Below are 15,952 nucleotides of genomic sequence, written 5' to 3'. Positions count from 1 at the left end.
CATCTTGCAGAATGTAGAGATACAATTTCCGTATTTTCTTGCCGTTGTATTCGACAGGCACCCTTATTTTCCCTCTGGGGTATACTTTTTGCCCCATATACGTCCTCAAGACAATGGATGTCTCTCTCAAGGGTATGTGTGAGAATAGCCACTCGTAGTCTCGTCGATTCATGACGGTTAGAGCTGATCCTGTATCCAATTCCATTTTGACTTGGGACCCTGCTATCGTGAGGGTGACCCAAATGGTTCGGTGATCCTCTTTTGTGATTACGTTTTGAAGTTTGAGACAGCTTAGTCTCTTGTTCCCGGATTCACTATCGCTCATCTGGTCTTCATAACTACTGTCCGTCATCTTTTGTACTTTCCTGTACGGTTCCTTAGTAGCCTTTTTGTTGTCGTTGGTCTTCTTCCCAGACCTGCAAACTCGTGCAATGTGTCCCATCTTTCCGCATTGCCTGCATATTTTGTCCTTGGACCAGCAGTCCTTCTGGTCATGGTTTGTTCTGCCGCAGCGATAACATTTTGCAAATCCCCGTGTCATTTCGTGGGTGCCGTATTCCTGTGGCTTTTGTTGTATTTCCGCAGCTCCCCTTGCTGCTGCTTCGTACAATACTGCCACGCTGAAAGCCTTATCTAGCGTCAGCTCTTTCTCTGAGAGTAACCTCTTCTGGGTTCCTTCACTCAGGAGTCCACAGACAAATTTGTCCCGTAAGGTATCTGCCAGTCCTGCTCCGAACTGGCAGTGCTTTGATAGCTTGCGTAGTTCCGTAAGGTAATCAACATTGCTCTCATTTTTATGCTGATTTCTCCTGTGGAATTTAAATCTTTCTGCTATCAGCAGCGGTGTAGGATTTAGGTGTTCCTGTAGGATAGCAACAATTTCGTTAAAACTCTTCGCCTTCGGTTTGGCTGGAGTAATCAGGTCCCGCAATAGGCCGTATGTTCTTGCGCCCATTAAATTTAGCAATACCGATGCCTTTTTCTCATCGGCTATTTCATTTGCCTCGCAATATACCTCGACTCTTTCCACATACGTGGTCCAGTCTTCTATTGCATTATCGAAGGCAGTGCTATCACCAGTCTTTGGCATCTTGAAAATCTAAGATGGCGTCTCCCGCACTTTTCCTTCTTCCCCGCCGAGTTAAGATGGCGCCTCCCGCGCTTTCCCGCCGCTGCCGCTGGTGCCAACGCTGTTGGTGGCGATTATATTTATTTTACTATCGTGTAATGGCGACGCCCTATGGTCTTCGCGCCTCCCCGATCGCTGCTGCCAACGCCGCTCTCCGCGGTATTTTTATTTTTCTATCGCGCTTCAATATTTGCTCCGTTAATTGAAGAACCGTTCCCGTCGTGGAGCGGACCCTCTGGGACACTTCCCTCCCTCTTCTTAGGTCCGAACGCTGCCCGGCTGCGAAGCACCGGCCGCGCCCTGTGTGCTCCACCCTCTCTCTCTCTCTTTGCTTCCCGACTCGCTGCCCAGCCCCGTTGCAGAGCCACCCGATCGAGCTCTAGCCCGCCGCAGCCCAGGAAGGATCAGTGCACTACCTGCCACCAGCCCGATTAGCTGGGAAACCACAGACTGGAGACCAAGCCTGGCTCTCGACAGTCTCTCCTGCACTTTTCAATTCGATGATTTGGAGGGCGGTTGCCCACGGTCGACGCCCGTTTCTCAAGTTTCTTTGGATTTTTTTTTTTTCTTTCTTCTGGCTTCGACCTTCAATAACGTCGTCTGAGGTGCTGCCGAGTTGCAGGTAAGTTCGTTTCTTACTCGTCGCCAGTATTATGTCCGTGTATAATTGAGACACGGACTGCAGGAGTTGATTATAACAAGTCTTTACTGAATGGAGACAACCTGGAAACTGAAACTACAGAAGCCTGCTAGGGCCTTTTATACAGGGGTGGTGACTGCCGGTACTGCAGTCTGAGACCAGTTATTCCCTTAAAGGTACATACACAACACCCATGCTTCTGGTAGGTGCCTCAGTTGAGGAAGCGCTGAGTGAGGGTGGCGAGAGGGGTCTTGCAGGAGGTCACATTGGAGAAGTGTGTGAGGCTCCAAACTTCCACAGCTGTGGTTATGCCTTCTAAAAGTTCCCCCAGGCCTGAGACAGCAAAGTCCTGCCACCTGCAAATGATGACTGATCAAATATCCTCTTTAATGTTGGACCTGCAGCTGATAGTCAGCAAGCCAATAGTGTTCACGCCAGGTTTCACAGGCGTCATCCCCACCAGGTGCGTTTTGCATGGGAAAAGGGTTAAACAGGCAAGGGCCTGTTAAAATGGGATTATAAAGGCCAGTCAGTGCTGCTTAAGGGCCCTAAGGACCAATCCCGCCTGTTGCAGGCGAGACTGATTCAGGTCAATCAGACACACCTAGGTTAAAATGGCGTGGAGGTTGGAACCAGGCGGGGGGGGGGTCGCGACCCCTAAGTTTTGCGATTTTAACCCCCCGCACGCCTAAAAGCCTGCCTCACGGCCCAATGAAAATCAAGGCCAAAGGAACTACAGGAAACTTTGTGATATCCAGCACCGACGGGACCGGCGTGTTGCCGATCTATCAAAACTGCCGGACATACAAAGTTAATGTTGAAGCAAACGGAGGTTTTTATCTCCGTATCTGACAACAAACACTGTTGCTTAGCAACCGCTTCTAAAGAGTCGGCTGCAGCTGCAAGCATCTCTAGCTGAAGCTGTTGCTCTAGCTACAGACCTTGTAGTGGCTGACTGGGAAATAAAAAGAACGAGATCTAAAAAAACTTACAGAAAACGGTTCCTGATTTTTGCCGTTAGATCGAGTATTCCGGACATACAACCTCCGGATAAACCAAAGTTTCCTGTATTTCCTCTGGTGAGGTAATCAAGGACAAGGGGACAATCTTAAAATTATAGCTAGGGCTTTCATGACCAAAGTCAAGAAGCAGTCTTTCACACAAAGTGTAGAAGAAATCTGGAATTCTCTCCCCCAAATGGCTGTGGATGCCGGGACAATTGGAACTTTCAAGACTGAGATAGATAGATTTTTGTTAGGGAAGTGTATCAAGGGATATGGAGAAAAAGCAGGTAAATTAAGTTGAGTTACATATCAGCCATGATCTAATTGAATGATGGAGCAGGCTCGAGGGGCTGAATCACCTACACCTGTTCCTGATGTTCCTGAACTCTGATGCTAATATCGTATTCCCCCCACTCTTGTCATTGCTGACCGATATTGGCGCCCTGTCTCCAAAGGCCTTCAATTTAAAATTCATAGCCTTGTGTTTAAATACCTCCATGGCCTCTCCCCTCCCTATTTTGTAACCTCCACCACCCTCTCTGTTCCTCAGAGTTCAGCCCCTTGTGTTTCTCCCTTCTTGCATCCCACCACTAGTGGCCACACCTTCAGCTACCTAAGTTTCCACTCCCTGAAATTCCCTTCTTAAAACCCTCTTTGACAAAGATTTTGGTCATCCCTCCTAATATCTTCTTTGATTTATTGTCTGTTTTTCTCATGCCTCTATGAAGCTCCTTGGAATTTTTTTCTACACTAAAAATGCTGTATGAATGCAAATTATTTTGTTGCATGGAACAGATGCAATACAAAGAAATTCCCTTCGTTGACGTCGTTCTGGCCCCCTTGCACCTCCAGCACACACTATCCCTCTGTGTTGCACAAAATGTACAACCCCGGTTAACACATTCAGTAGCTGTTGAAGAAATCCATGATTGGAATACATGAATATCCCCAGAAATGAAATGCATGCTAATAGGCTCACTACTGACTGACAGTCCTGAATGGTAGTGGGCGTTTGACATGGGTTTTAGTGATGATATTGTCATCCAGGAGTGAGAAGGATGCTGATACAAATTATGGACATCAGAAAGCATGGAGTAATATATTTTTTAAAACATTCAGCCCACACCTTCCACAGACCATTTGCAAATTTTCCTACAATGGACTCCTGAGAGAAAATACTACATTGGTACTGATCCCCAAATATAATCAAATAAAATTCTCCATGATTTCAGTCACCCCTTGGCTCCCAGGCTCCCCGCCTCCCCCACATATACAATCGACCATGGAGCATTTTATCATCTCAGTATGTACCTAACTGATTTTGCTGGATTTCTGTTCCATATACAGGGTATGAGAAAAAGAAATGCTTCTAATCTCTGATTTCATTCGTTTCTCAGTAATGATATGTCATCAAAATAGAAATATTTCATCTGGATGGGTCTCTTCTGATGGGGAGACCTGACATTTTAGAAACATAGAAACATAGAAGATAGGAGCAGGAGTAGGCCATTCGGACCCTCGAGCCTGCTACGCCATTCAGTGAGATCATGGCTGATTTTGTGCCTCCTTTAGTTGTTTTCAGACATCTCAAAACAACATATTGAGTAATTTTAGTAACATTCTTGTGAGGGAGACATGTTGGTGAGTCAGCACAGAGAGCTTTACTTTGCACTTGACCTATACTATACCAGATGTGGAAATATCAATGTTAATGCTTGGTCCCAAGTGTGGAAACTGTGGGTTAGAAATTCATCTACTTACTGCCACTCTGTAGCGCCATGAAATGGTGGGAGCGACACTGTTGGCAGTGATGGCCTTGGTGATGTGGTCCCACATCGTTCTTCCTGGCCTCTGGGTAGATAATCTCACTTGCAGTGTTGACCCCCTGCGCAAAGCTGGAGTACTGCATGTGAGACCCTGGGTGCTCCTTCCTTGGCTTGTTGCTGAGCCATTTGTGTTAGTGCTGAAGCACTTTTACCATTTTTTTAGGTGTGGAAGTCAATTCAGATTTAAGAGCTGAAGACTGCCATTTGGGAATTATTTTTAATGTCTATGTTTTTTTTGAAAGGCAGTAATTGCTAAAAAATGTATTTTTTCAATTGATTTTAATTTTTATTAGTTTTGATTGCATTGCCTCTTTAATTCATAGCCCATTTAATTGCTCACAGCCTCGCTCACAGAGGCTGTAAGAAGCAGCAAAGCCAACTGGATGGGTAATTCAGGTTGGAGGCCTCCATTAATGCCATCAGGAGGATGTTGAATGGTAAATTAGTGCTGCACTCCACATCGCCAACCTCCTGAGCCAATTTTTCAATGGCAGCGATTTTTTCCCCCTGTATCTCTCTTCAGCACTGACATATCCCATCTTGAGTGCTAGAAATCATCTAGACTATAATGAAGAAAATGAAATATGCACACGTGGCATTGCTCACGGGTAGCCTGAGGTCTGGAACATAGTTGTGATATTTAGCTGTTAGATTTGGCCTCCCTGTAAGGTCACTGCTCCGTGGAAAAAGTAGCCTAAAAAAGCAAATCCAGGTAATCGTAGCTCTTTTAAACTCTTGCGGTCAATCAGAGGGCAATTTTAACTGCTGTTAAATTTCTGGCTCCAGGTCAGAAGAACTCATCATGAATGAGTAAGATTCTATTTTATTCAGATTTTTAAGTTTAAGATGTTTTTGCATCTGTAACAAAGTGTGACACTTTGAACTGTGACAGACAGAGGGAGAGAGAAAGATTTGTTATTGTTTCTTTTGCCTTTTCTACAGAAGATATTGTTGTCCATGAACTTGCTACACTGTGCCTAGCTTCCATGTCTATCGATTTCACCAGTAAAGTGGAAATTTATGAGAAAGGTGGAATGGAACCACTCATTAATCTTCTTTCAAGCCCTGATCCTGATGTTCAAAAGAATTCCATTGAGTGTATTTCAAATTTGGTTAAGGTAGTATCTCTTTTTCTCCATTTATGATTGATAAGTATATTCTCAGACTTAAAGCTATATCACTGATTTTCTTAATTCAACAAATATAATCAATATATGAAACCACTTAAAAAATTCAAATGTCATGAGGGTTACTATTATGACTATTTGCAAAGTAATCCCAAACCAAGCCAATCCGAACTCATCTAATTTAAGTTATGGTATGGATTAATAAGGAAGACATCTATTGATCAGATTCTAGTAATTATTTCAACATAACATATTTTTGCAAAGTTTGAGTTGCTTAAAAAAACAGCTATCTTTATTAGCATTTTCTGCAGTTCATGGATGCATTTTTTTTTTAAAGAGTGACTGGTAAATATCCTCAATGAATCGCAGGTTGCTCCATTTTATGCCAGGCACAAGCCTGTTTCATTTCAATACTGTTGTATATTCCTCTGCTGTCACTTGCAGAATGATGATGTCTGAATTGCAGAATTCAAAAGAGTCTCAAGTCCAAATGTTGCTTCCAGATATACCATGCTCTGCATAAAGTAATCTCAAACTATCAAATATGACCAACAAGAGTCCAGCATAATAAACACAGATTGAAGAGAGCCAAACTGGTTATAAAAATGGTAGATTACATAGGGAAGAGTTAAATGCATTTAACTTTTTACTCGTATAACAAATCTCATTGGATGCCAAATCAGGCTCATTTTACAAATAAAAACCACTCCTGAGATTATCGCTGCCAATGACCTCTGGTTGCAGAGGAGAACTGAGCCTTTAAATAGTGACTGGGAAATTGTGTCACGCAGGTGGGCAGCACACCCGCAGATGTGTCAATATGATGAGGATCCCGGCAGCTTCATTTAAATGACACCTGGCAGTTAAAATCGGCCAGGTTTCTATGTCTAATGGCACATTCCCATCTCGGGTAAAAATCGGAGCCCAGGTATCAAAATTAGAAAAATATTAGTAAATGACCTAGACACTGGATTGTGCCTGAAAACTGGCATGCAGTGGGTGGAGCGTGGACTGGCACCAGTTACTATCAATGCAGGCAGTGTCTGTGCTGCCTGCTAATTACAATCATTCATGCGTGCAGCCAACGCTACCCACGCTATTTGCTGCATGCCTATCAGGAAGGGGGGGGTGCGATATTGGGAGTTCAGGATGCTACTTAAAGGAAGCCAGCACCTCTTAAAAGGGAGGTGCATTTTGGCTGCAAAGACTGGAACAAGTTGAGGAAGAAATGGCTGAAGGAGTGAGCGAGTGAGTGGACATCATGGTTCTCTTATGCAGCACTGGTGCAGGTAGGGGAGAGAAGGAGGGACTTCATTTTTACCCCAGGATTCAGGTAACTCGCCTTGCAGAAAAAAATCAATGATTTAACCAGGGTTGTTAAGGAAAGAAGACTGTTAAAATACTTTCTGATCACAGCTGCACCACTCACAGCCTCATTAATTACAACACTGCCCTCCCCTACTATCTTGCACTGTCCTGCAAACACTGCACCAAACTTCTCTAGATTTCCTTTTCCTCATGTGTGCACACTTGGTTGGTTCCGGGGATGGGGGATCTTAGCTACAAGGACAGGTTGGAGAAGCTGGATTTGTTTTCATTAGAGCAAAGGAGGTTGAGGGGTGATTTGATAGAGGTGTACAAGCTTATGACGGGTTTGGATAGGCTAGTCGGGGAAAGGCTGTTCCCACTAGTTGATGGTACAAGGACTAGGGGACACAGATTTAAGGTTTGGGATACAGGGGGATGTGAGGGAAAACTTTTTTACGCAGCGAGTGGTGAGGACCTGGAACTCGCTGCTGACAGAAGTGGTGGAAGCGGAGACACTCAGGGCTAGATTTTCAGTTGCTAGCGCCAGCAGTTAGCGCCTTAAGAGAAGTGATTTTCGGGCGCTATGCGTGTAGCGCCCGTGCGCAGCGCAGTTTGCGCCCCGCCCCAAATTAAGTTGCCCGTTAGCGCCGGCGCAAAGTTTAGCGCCCGCCCGGATGCGCGCGCAGAAAATGACGTCACATCCTCGTGCAACGCCCTTTGGCCGCCCCGATTCCAAACTTCAGTCGGACCGCCCCATTGTGCGGCTGGCGGCCGGAGCGTTTGGAAAAAGGAACGCAACACAACCAGCGCGGGCCCCGGGGGGCGCAAATTAAAGGGGACGTGCTCTCCAGTATAAAGGCCAGCCTTTTTTCAGAAAACACTCTTGTGCAACGCATTTCTGGAGACACAACAAGGAGGATAGCTAACTGGTTTCAAGCAGCAAGAGCTCAGGTATTTTTGGACTCAGGCCAGAGTGCTGCAAGTGGCCTTTTGGAAATTTGAGTGTTTGCCAGGATTTGATGGGGGTTGCATGGGGTGCCAACGCGGAGCTGCAGCTCCATGTCCGTAGGGCTCGCAGACGCATTGTGAGAGGGGCAGCCCTAGCTAGAGGCAGAGGGGGCTACAGGCGTCGGCCACGTAGGCCTTACCCAGTCAGGCTATACCGCCAGCAGCGCTCCTACCTAAACATGAGTGCCGCGCGATGTGTTAAAAGGCTCCGATTCCGAAAGGAGGTGATTGCAGAGATCTGCCACCTGCTTCGCCGAGATCTGCGGCCAAAGCTCAGGTGCAGGACGTCTCTGTCGGTGGAAGTGAAGGTGACGGTGGCATTGAACTTCTATGCCACCGGCTCCTTCCAATACGCTGCTGGGGACATAGCAAACATCTCCCAGTACGGCACGCATCGCTGCATCCGCCAGGTGACCGAAGCACTGTTCAGAAGGAGAAGCCAATTCATCTCCTTCCCCATGGCCCTGGAGAGCCAGCATCAGCGCGCATTGGGATTTTCCAGACTCGGGGAATTCCCGTTGGTGCAGGGCGCCATTGACTGTACGCATGTGGCTTTGCGGGCCCCTCTGGAGCATGGCGAGCAGTATCGCAACAGGAAGGGCTACCATTCTCTGAATGTGCAGCTGGTGTGTGACCACAAGCAGCGCATCATGGCAGTCAATGCCAGCTTCCCAGGCAGCAGCCACGATGCCTTTATCCTGCGGCAGAGTACTGTGCATGACATGTTCCAGGCACAGCCTCCCCCAAGAGGATGGCTACTCGGGGACAAAGGCTATCCTTTGTGCACCTGGCTCATGACCCCGCTCCGCGCGCCCAGGACCGCTGCTGAAGAGGCCTACAACGAGAGCCATCAAACCACCCGCAACATCATCGAGCAAACTATTGGGGTCCTCAAGCAGCGGTTCCGCTGCCTTGATCGCTCCGGAGGAGCTCTCCAGTATTCGCCGGACCGGGTCTCCCAATTTGTGGTGGTTTGCTGCATGCTACACAACCTGGCTATCCGCAGGACTCAGGCACTGCCACCTGACGTTGGACCAGCACCTCAGGAGGAGGAGCAGGAGGAGCATGAGGAGGAGGAGGAGGAGGAGCAGGAGTACGTTCCCAGGAGGGAGCGACCAGGGCCAAGGGCCGCACGACGCCACCTTATTACACGGTACTTCTAAGCCCCCTGTCAGGGAATGGCCAGGGGCCATGAGGGAAGATGAATGCAGCCGCTCCGCAAGCCCTCAGCCGGCGAAGCCAACAAACACTAAGAAGAACAACCATGGAGACTGCATGAATAAAGATAATTTTTTATTACACAAAAATGAAAAGCCCTTCCCACATGAATCCCCAAAAACAATAAACGGGCCCCACAAAAAGCCCAACAAACGACTCACTCCCACAAACTGGGGAGGAGTCACTCCACCTTTCTTCAAACCGGGCCTCAACGTCGGCCTAACGCAAAAAATAAGCCCTCCAACAACACAACCATGGGCAAAATAAAGATGGCCACCGCCATATAAAAGGAAAGCTGGCCACACCCTCTACTGAGTGGCCCGCGAGGGCGAGACCTTGCCCAGCCTTTTGCCTCCCCTGCCCGGCCTGCTGCTCCTTCGCAAGCTCTGCCCAGTGGCTGCTGCGAGGCTGGGGGAAGGCGCCTGAGGCTCAGATGCCCTTCCGCCAGATGCCGCTGGGGGGCGGCCTACACGGCGTTTGGGCCTCGAGGGGCCGTCTGCTGAGTGGTGCACCTGAGCCTGGCCACCATCAGCTGCAGCCGCTTGCCCTTGACGCCCCAGTGGGGGAATGGCGGCGACGGATGGCGCAATGTGGGCCAGCTGGCGTCTGGGATGCGCTGGCTGGTGCTGTGGCGCGGTGGCACTCGGCCGGGCCCGCACTGCAGGATCCGCAACAATCAGCCGAGGGGCGGCTTGCTGGGATGGTCCAGCGCGGCGGCTGCCCTGGCGATGCCTGCCTGAGACAGCGCGTGTGGCAGCAGTGAGTGCCCCTGTTGTCCTGGTGTGCGCGCGCATCACATCCGCCAGGGTCTTGACGGCATCAGTCAGCATGCGGCCACTCGCGGCAGTTGCTGCCCCGAACTCGCGCACACTGGTCGCCAGCGACTCGATGGCCTCAGGCATGCGCCCCACCACGCTCATGAGCTCCGTGTGGCGCCGGTCCGAATCCTCGGTCATCTTATCCAGCTTCCGCACCTCCTCCGAGGTGAAGGTGTCCGGACTGGAGTCGCGACTCTCCCGCTGGGGAGGAGGGGGCCGAACTAGGGGACCCTTGCCACGTTGGTGGCGGCGAGTGTGCCGATCAGCAGCACTCCCCTCTGATCCTTCCCCCCTTTGGGGGGAAGGCCGCGGGCCACGCGCACGGCTCCTGGGTGGCTGGACGCCACTGGTCCCAGAAGCTGCATTGCCCTGCGACAGTTCCTCCAGGCACTCGTCCAGTGAGGAGGTGTCAAGCATTTCCTCCTCTCCTGCGGGACGTGACTGTTCCCCCGATGGTCCGGCTTGCTCCTCCTCCTCCTCCTGGTCGGAGGTGCTGTCACTGGCAGCTTCAGGGTCCTGGTCGTCACCAGCTGAAAGCAGGAATGCACAAGAGTAGCTTCAGAGTGTGGAGACGGCATCAGCGAGGGAGTTAGGACTGGTGGCATTCAGCGCATTGGTGGGACAGTGGCAAAGGAGGTAGCTCGGATGGGCCAGTGCGACGCGAGAGGGCCAAAAGGCGAGGTCCTTACCATTGCCGGGCAGTGGAGGGTCGGATACTCCGCACGCTGTGGGGACGATCACACGGGCTCCCATGAGCACACACACGCGCTCCTCCAGCCGAGTGAGCTTCTGCAGCTTGGCGCGGCCACCCCTGGCACGGGCCTGGCGATTAAAGGCTACTTTAGCCTGCAAGAGAAAGGACGGGCTGTAAGTGCGCAGTGTAGCCCTGATGTAGTGTGCACTGCCTCCCATGGTGGAATAGCTTGGCCAGAGTGAAGCCCTGATGTAGTGTGCACTGCCTCCCATGGTGGAATAGCTTGGCCAGAGTGAAGCCCTGATGTAGTGTGCACTGCCTCCCATGGTGGAATAGCTTGGACAGAGTGAAGCCCTGATGTAGTGTGCACTGCCTCCCATGGTGGAATAGCTTGGACAGAGTGAAGCCCTGATGTAGTGTGCACAGCCTCCCATGGTGGAATAGCTTGGCCAGCGTGTAGAGTGCCGAATGGCCAATTGATGCTCATGACTGTCCCAATGCTGCTGGCTGAGGGCTGGCCAATAGGACTTTCAGCTCCCTTTGCCCATCATGTCAGGTGTACGTGCAAGAATGAGGAGGAGACTGGAAAGGGTACTCACCCTGACAATCCTGGTCAGGTCGTTGTATTTTTTACGACATTGTTTGTGGGTTCTGGGGGCATCACCGGTGAACGTCACCCTCTGGGCGATCTGCTTCCAGGCTTTGGTGTAGTCGTGGTGGGTTGGATTCCTCCCACTTTCTGGGAACAAGATCTTGCGCCTCACCTCCAGAGCTGTGACCATTATGTCCAGATCACCCTCTGAGAAGCGCAGGGCACGCTGACGGGCCTTCTCTGGCGTTGCCATGACTCCCTGGGGCTGAGCAGCAGTGTTGAGGCCTCTTTGCAAGGCTGCAGTGTGCAGGGCGTGGCAGCAGACCAATTCGTCCCTTCCCCCTTTAAGAGCTGGTCGGCGCCACGGGGTCTGCTGTCAGTCCAAAAATGACCGCACCCGCGCTGCGCCCCGCCTGGGCGCTATCCCTCTGGACCGCCGGCTTAGCGCCTAAAGATAGTAGTGGAACGCCTCTTTTAGCGCTCCACCAACCTCTTAGGGCGAAGCCACTGAATTCCCGGCAACGGGGCGCTACTTTGGGGCGGGCGCTAACTTCGGGCGGGCGCTAAGGTTAGCGCCCCAAAACTGCCTATACTGAAAATCTAGCCCTCAGTGTTTTCAAGGGGAGACTGGATAGGCACTTGAGGGAAATAAACTTGCAGGGCGATGGGGATAGATCGGGGGAATTGGACTGACTGATCGCTCCACAGTGAGCCGGCACGGACTCAATGGGCTGAATGGCTTCCTTCTGTGCCGTTATGACTCTATGACTTACCACTATTGCAACTCTCAGTTACCAACAACTTATACACAGATTAGCGGCTATTTCACCATGACAGCTACATTCTCCAAACACCTCACAAGAGTCTCACTAACACACTACCTCGTTATTGCAGCAGGTCTCGCACAGTACAGGGCAACAGGTTGCCACCGTAGGAGGAAGAGCCCATCTGCACACCATCTCTTCCCACCCCTGCTTAAGACAGCGTCCTGGCCATCATGAGAAGGGGCAGAATGGAGTCCGTGGTCACTGGCAATGCTGGAGTAGCAGGGTTACTTTATATTCTTTGGGGGGAAAATTAGGTTGATTTGCGCCTCGGGACGCAAAGCAACTAGTGCCTGGGCGCAGCGCCGCCAATGCCTCCCGCGAAATTCAGCAGGAGGCTAGCGGTGGCGGTAACCGTTAGCACCCCATGGCACTGCGCCTCCGGCGATGACCTCATCGCCGTGCGCAGCGCCCCACTCACGCCCCGGCTGCAAACTTTGGTAGCGCCGCCTGACGCTATGTCCGACAGGGTCAGGGGGGCCTACCTGCGGCCGGGGCGGCGCAGATTAAAGGGGAGGTGCCGGGCGGCCATTTTTGTTACTGGCCCCCTGCCAGCACCTCCCCCAGTTGCTGTCCCCGGCCTTCTGTGCTGCCCCACCGCGGGGTGCCGGCTGCGCTCCGTGAGCCCGGCACTCTGAATCCCTGGTGGCCCAGCTGGGCCCCGGGTTGCGCTACGCAAGGCCCCTCCCCTTTAATAAGGGGAGAAAGGCCTGCAGTACCGCGGTGATATTCACTCGCAACGCCCCAAGAGGGAGGCGGGGCACTTCCAGTAGAGCCCCGCCTCCCTCTTAGGGTGCTACCGGTGAATTTCGGGCAAGGCAGTGCTAATTTTTTCAGGGCGTTAAAAGTAGCGAAGTTAACGCCCCAAAGGGAGCGCGACCCAATTTTTCCCCCTTTGTCTCTTCTGACTTCTCACTCACCCCACGCACTCTGCATGACAAGCTGCACATGCTTTCAACAGCCACTTCTCTATCTTTCTGTTCTCCCTCACACCACAATCTAATCCTTGTCCCTTTCTTTCATTTCAACTGCTGAGAATGTTAACTCGGCTCACCCAGTGGACGAGGAGCACAGTGTTCCTGAAGATGTACTTTCACTTGATCTAACTCTCACAAGTGCCAGCTCAGATACTGACACCACACGTACTTTAGAAGCTAGGTTAGAGAAGGGATTTGCACGTGGTGACTCACCAGGCACATGTGCGCAGAACCTAGGGCAGGGGGATAGGATGCCACAGGTGCCAGCTCGCCAAAGAGCGAGGTTGCATACTAGTTCTGCTGCAGAGGACTCATGCTGACTTTGAGGGCCCAGGCTATCGAAGAAGGCTCATGGACATACACCAGGAAATGCTAGATGCATGGGAGAGGCACCTCCTGTCCTCTCTCAGGATGACAGCATGCCTGTACCTCCGCCAGTGCCCTTGCTGGTGCCTTTCAGCTAGCCAGCCCAGACTGCTGCAGCCCACGCCTAGGCCCAGAGTTGCTCGAGGTTGTCCTCCAAGGCCATTTGAAGTGTCCTCAATGGAAGCTCAGCAGCCATAAATCTCCCAAGTTGTAGCCACTGGGGATGCACCTCATAGGAGTACCTGGATAGGAAAACAAGCACACAAAACAGGCACTAAAGGGTGATCAGTCACTTTTTTGTCAATGCTGAAAGGACTTGTTTGATAAATTTGTTTTTTGATCTGGATTTGGTGTTGGTATTTGTCTTTGTAGTGAAGTGAGGTCAAGCCCCATACGTTTGCAGTGAAGGAAGGCAATCGGATGGTGGTAAGGACTGTTGGTGAATGGTAAATTACGTGTGATTACATAGGATATACGGCACAGAAACCGGCCATTCAGCGCAACCAGTCCATGCTGGCGTTTATGCTCCACGCGAGCCTCCTCCCGTCTTTCCTCATTTAAATCTATCAGCATAACACTGTATTCCCTTCTCCCTCATATGCTTGTCTAGCCTCCCTTTAAATGCATCTATACTTTTCGCTTCAACCACTCCCTATGGTAGAGAGTTCCACATTCTCACCACTCTTTGGGTAAAGAACTTTCTTCTGAATTCCCTATTGGATTTCTTGGTGACTATTTTATATTGATGACCTCTAGTTATGCTCTTCCCCACAAGTGGAAACATTCTCTCTGTATCCACTCTATCAAAACATTTCATAATTTTAAAGACCTCTATTAGGTCACCCCTCAGCCTTTTTTCAAGAGAAAAGAGACCCAGCCTGTTCATCCTTTCCTGATATGTATACCCTCGCATTTCTGGTATCATCCTTGTAAATCTTCTCTGCATCCTCTCCAGTGCCTCCATATCCTTTTTATAATATGGCGACCAGAACTGTACGCAGTACTGTTAAGTGTGGTCTCACCAAGGTTCGATACAGGTTTAGCAGAACTTCCCTAAATTTAAAAAAAAATTCATTTATGGGATCAGGGCGTTGCTGGCAATGCAAGCATTTATTGCCCATCCCTAGTTGCCCTTGAGAAGGTGGTGGTGAGCCGCCTTCTTGAACCGCTGCAGTCCGTGTGGTGATGGTACTCCCACAGTGCTGTTAAGTAGGGAGTTCCAGGATTTTGACCCAGCGACGATGAAGGATCGGCGATATACTTCTAATTCAGGATGGTGTGTGACTTGGAGGGGAACTTGGAGGTGATGGTGTTCCATGCGCCTGCTGCCCTTGTCCTTCTAGGTGGAAGAGGTCGCAGGTTTGGGAGGTGCTGCCGAAGAAGCCTTGGCGAGTTGCTGCAGTGCATCTTGTAGATGGTACACACTGCAGCCACGGTACGCCGGTGGTAGAGGGAGTGAATGTTTAAGGTGGTGGATGGGGTGCCAATCAAACAGGCTGCTTTGTCCTGGATGGTGTCGAGCTTCTTGAGTGTTGTTGGAGCTGCACTCATCCAGGCAAGTGGAGAGTATTCCATCACACTCCTTATTTGTGCCTTGTAGATGGTAGAAAGGCTTTGGGGAGTCAGGAGGTGAGACACTTGCCGCAAAATATCTAGCCTCTGACCTGCTCTTGTTGCCACAGTATTTTTGTGGCTGGTCCAGTTAAGTTTCTGGTTAATGGTGACCCCCAAGATGTTGATAGTGGGGGATTCGGCGATGGTAATGCCATTGAATGTCAAGGGGAGGTGGTTAGACTCTCGCTTGTTGGAGATAGTAATTGCCTGGCACTTCTGTGGCGCGAATGTTACTTGCCACTTATCAACCCAAGCCTGAACGTTGTCCAGGTCTTGTTGCATGCGGGCATGGACTGCTTCATTATCTGTGGAGTTACGAATGGCGCTGAACACTGTGCAGTCATCAATGAACATCCCCATTTCTGACCTTATGTTGGAGGGAAGGTCATTGATGAAGCAGCTGAAGATGGTTGGGCCTAGGACACTGCCCTGAGGAACTCCTGCAGCGAAGTCCTGGGGCTGTGATGATTGACCTTCAACCACCACAACCATCTTCCTTTGTGCTAGGTATGACTCCAGCCAGTGGAGCATTTTCCCCCTGATTCCCATTGACTTCAGTTTTACTAGGGCTCCTTGATGCCAGACTTGGTCAAATGCTGCCTTGATGTCAAGGGCAGTCACTCTCACCTCACATCTGGAATTCAGCTCCTTTGTTCATGTTTGGACCAAGGCTGTAATGAGGTCGGGAGCCGAGTGGTCTTGGCGGAACCCAAACTGGGCATCAGTGAGCAGGTTATTGGTGAATAAGTGCCGCTTGATAGCACTGTCGATGACACCTTCTATCACTTTGCTGATGATTGAAAGTAG

At 50.4% G+C, this 15,952-nt stretch overlaps 1 protein-coding gene across 4 annotated transcripts in view; it reads left to right on the top strand.

Annotated features, from left to right (window-relative positions):
• armc3 (armadillo repeat containing 3) overlaps positions 1–15,952 on the top strand; it is a 303,201-nt gene that overhangs the window by 114,881 nt on the left and 172,368 nt on the right. For all 4 annotated transcript variants that reach the window (XM_085987770.1, XM_085987769.1, XM_085987767.1 and 1 more), the window contains exon 6: positions 5,542–5,717. In XM_085987770.1, coding sequence (XP_085843896.1) covers positions 5,542–5,717 — 176 coding nt within the window. The remainder of the gene's footprint in view (positions 1–5,541; positions 5,718–15,952) is intronic.

Source organism: Somniosus microcephalus, chromosome 5, assembly GCF_052327205.1.
Source record: "Somniosus microcephalus isolate GS21.2 chromosome 5, FLI_Smic_1.0, whole genome shotgun sequence".
NCBI lineage: Eukaryota > Metazoa > Chordata > Chondrichthyes > Squaliformes > Somniosidae > Somniosus > Somniosus microcephalus.
This window is presented reverse-complemented; position numbering and strand designations above follow the sequence as displayed.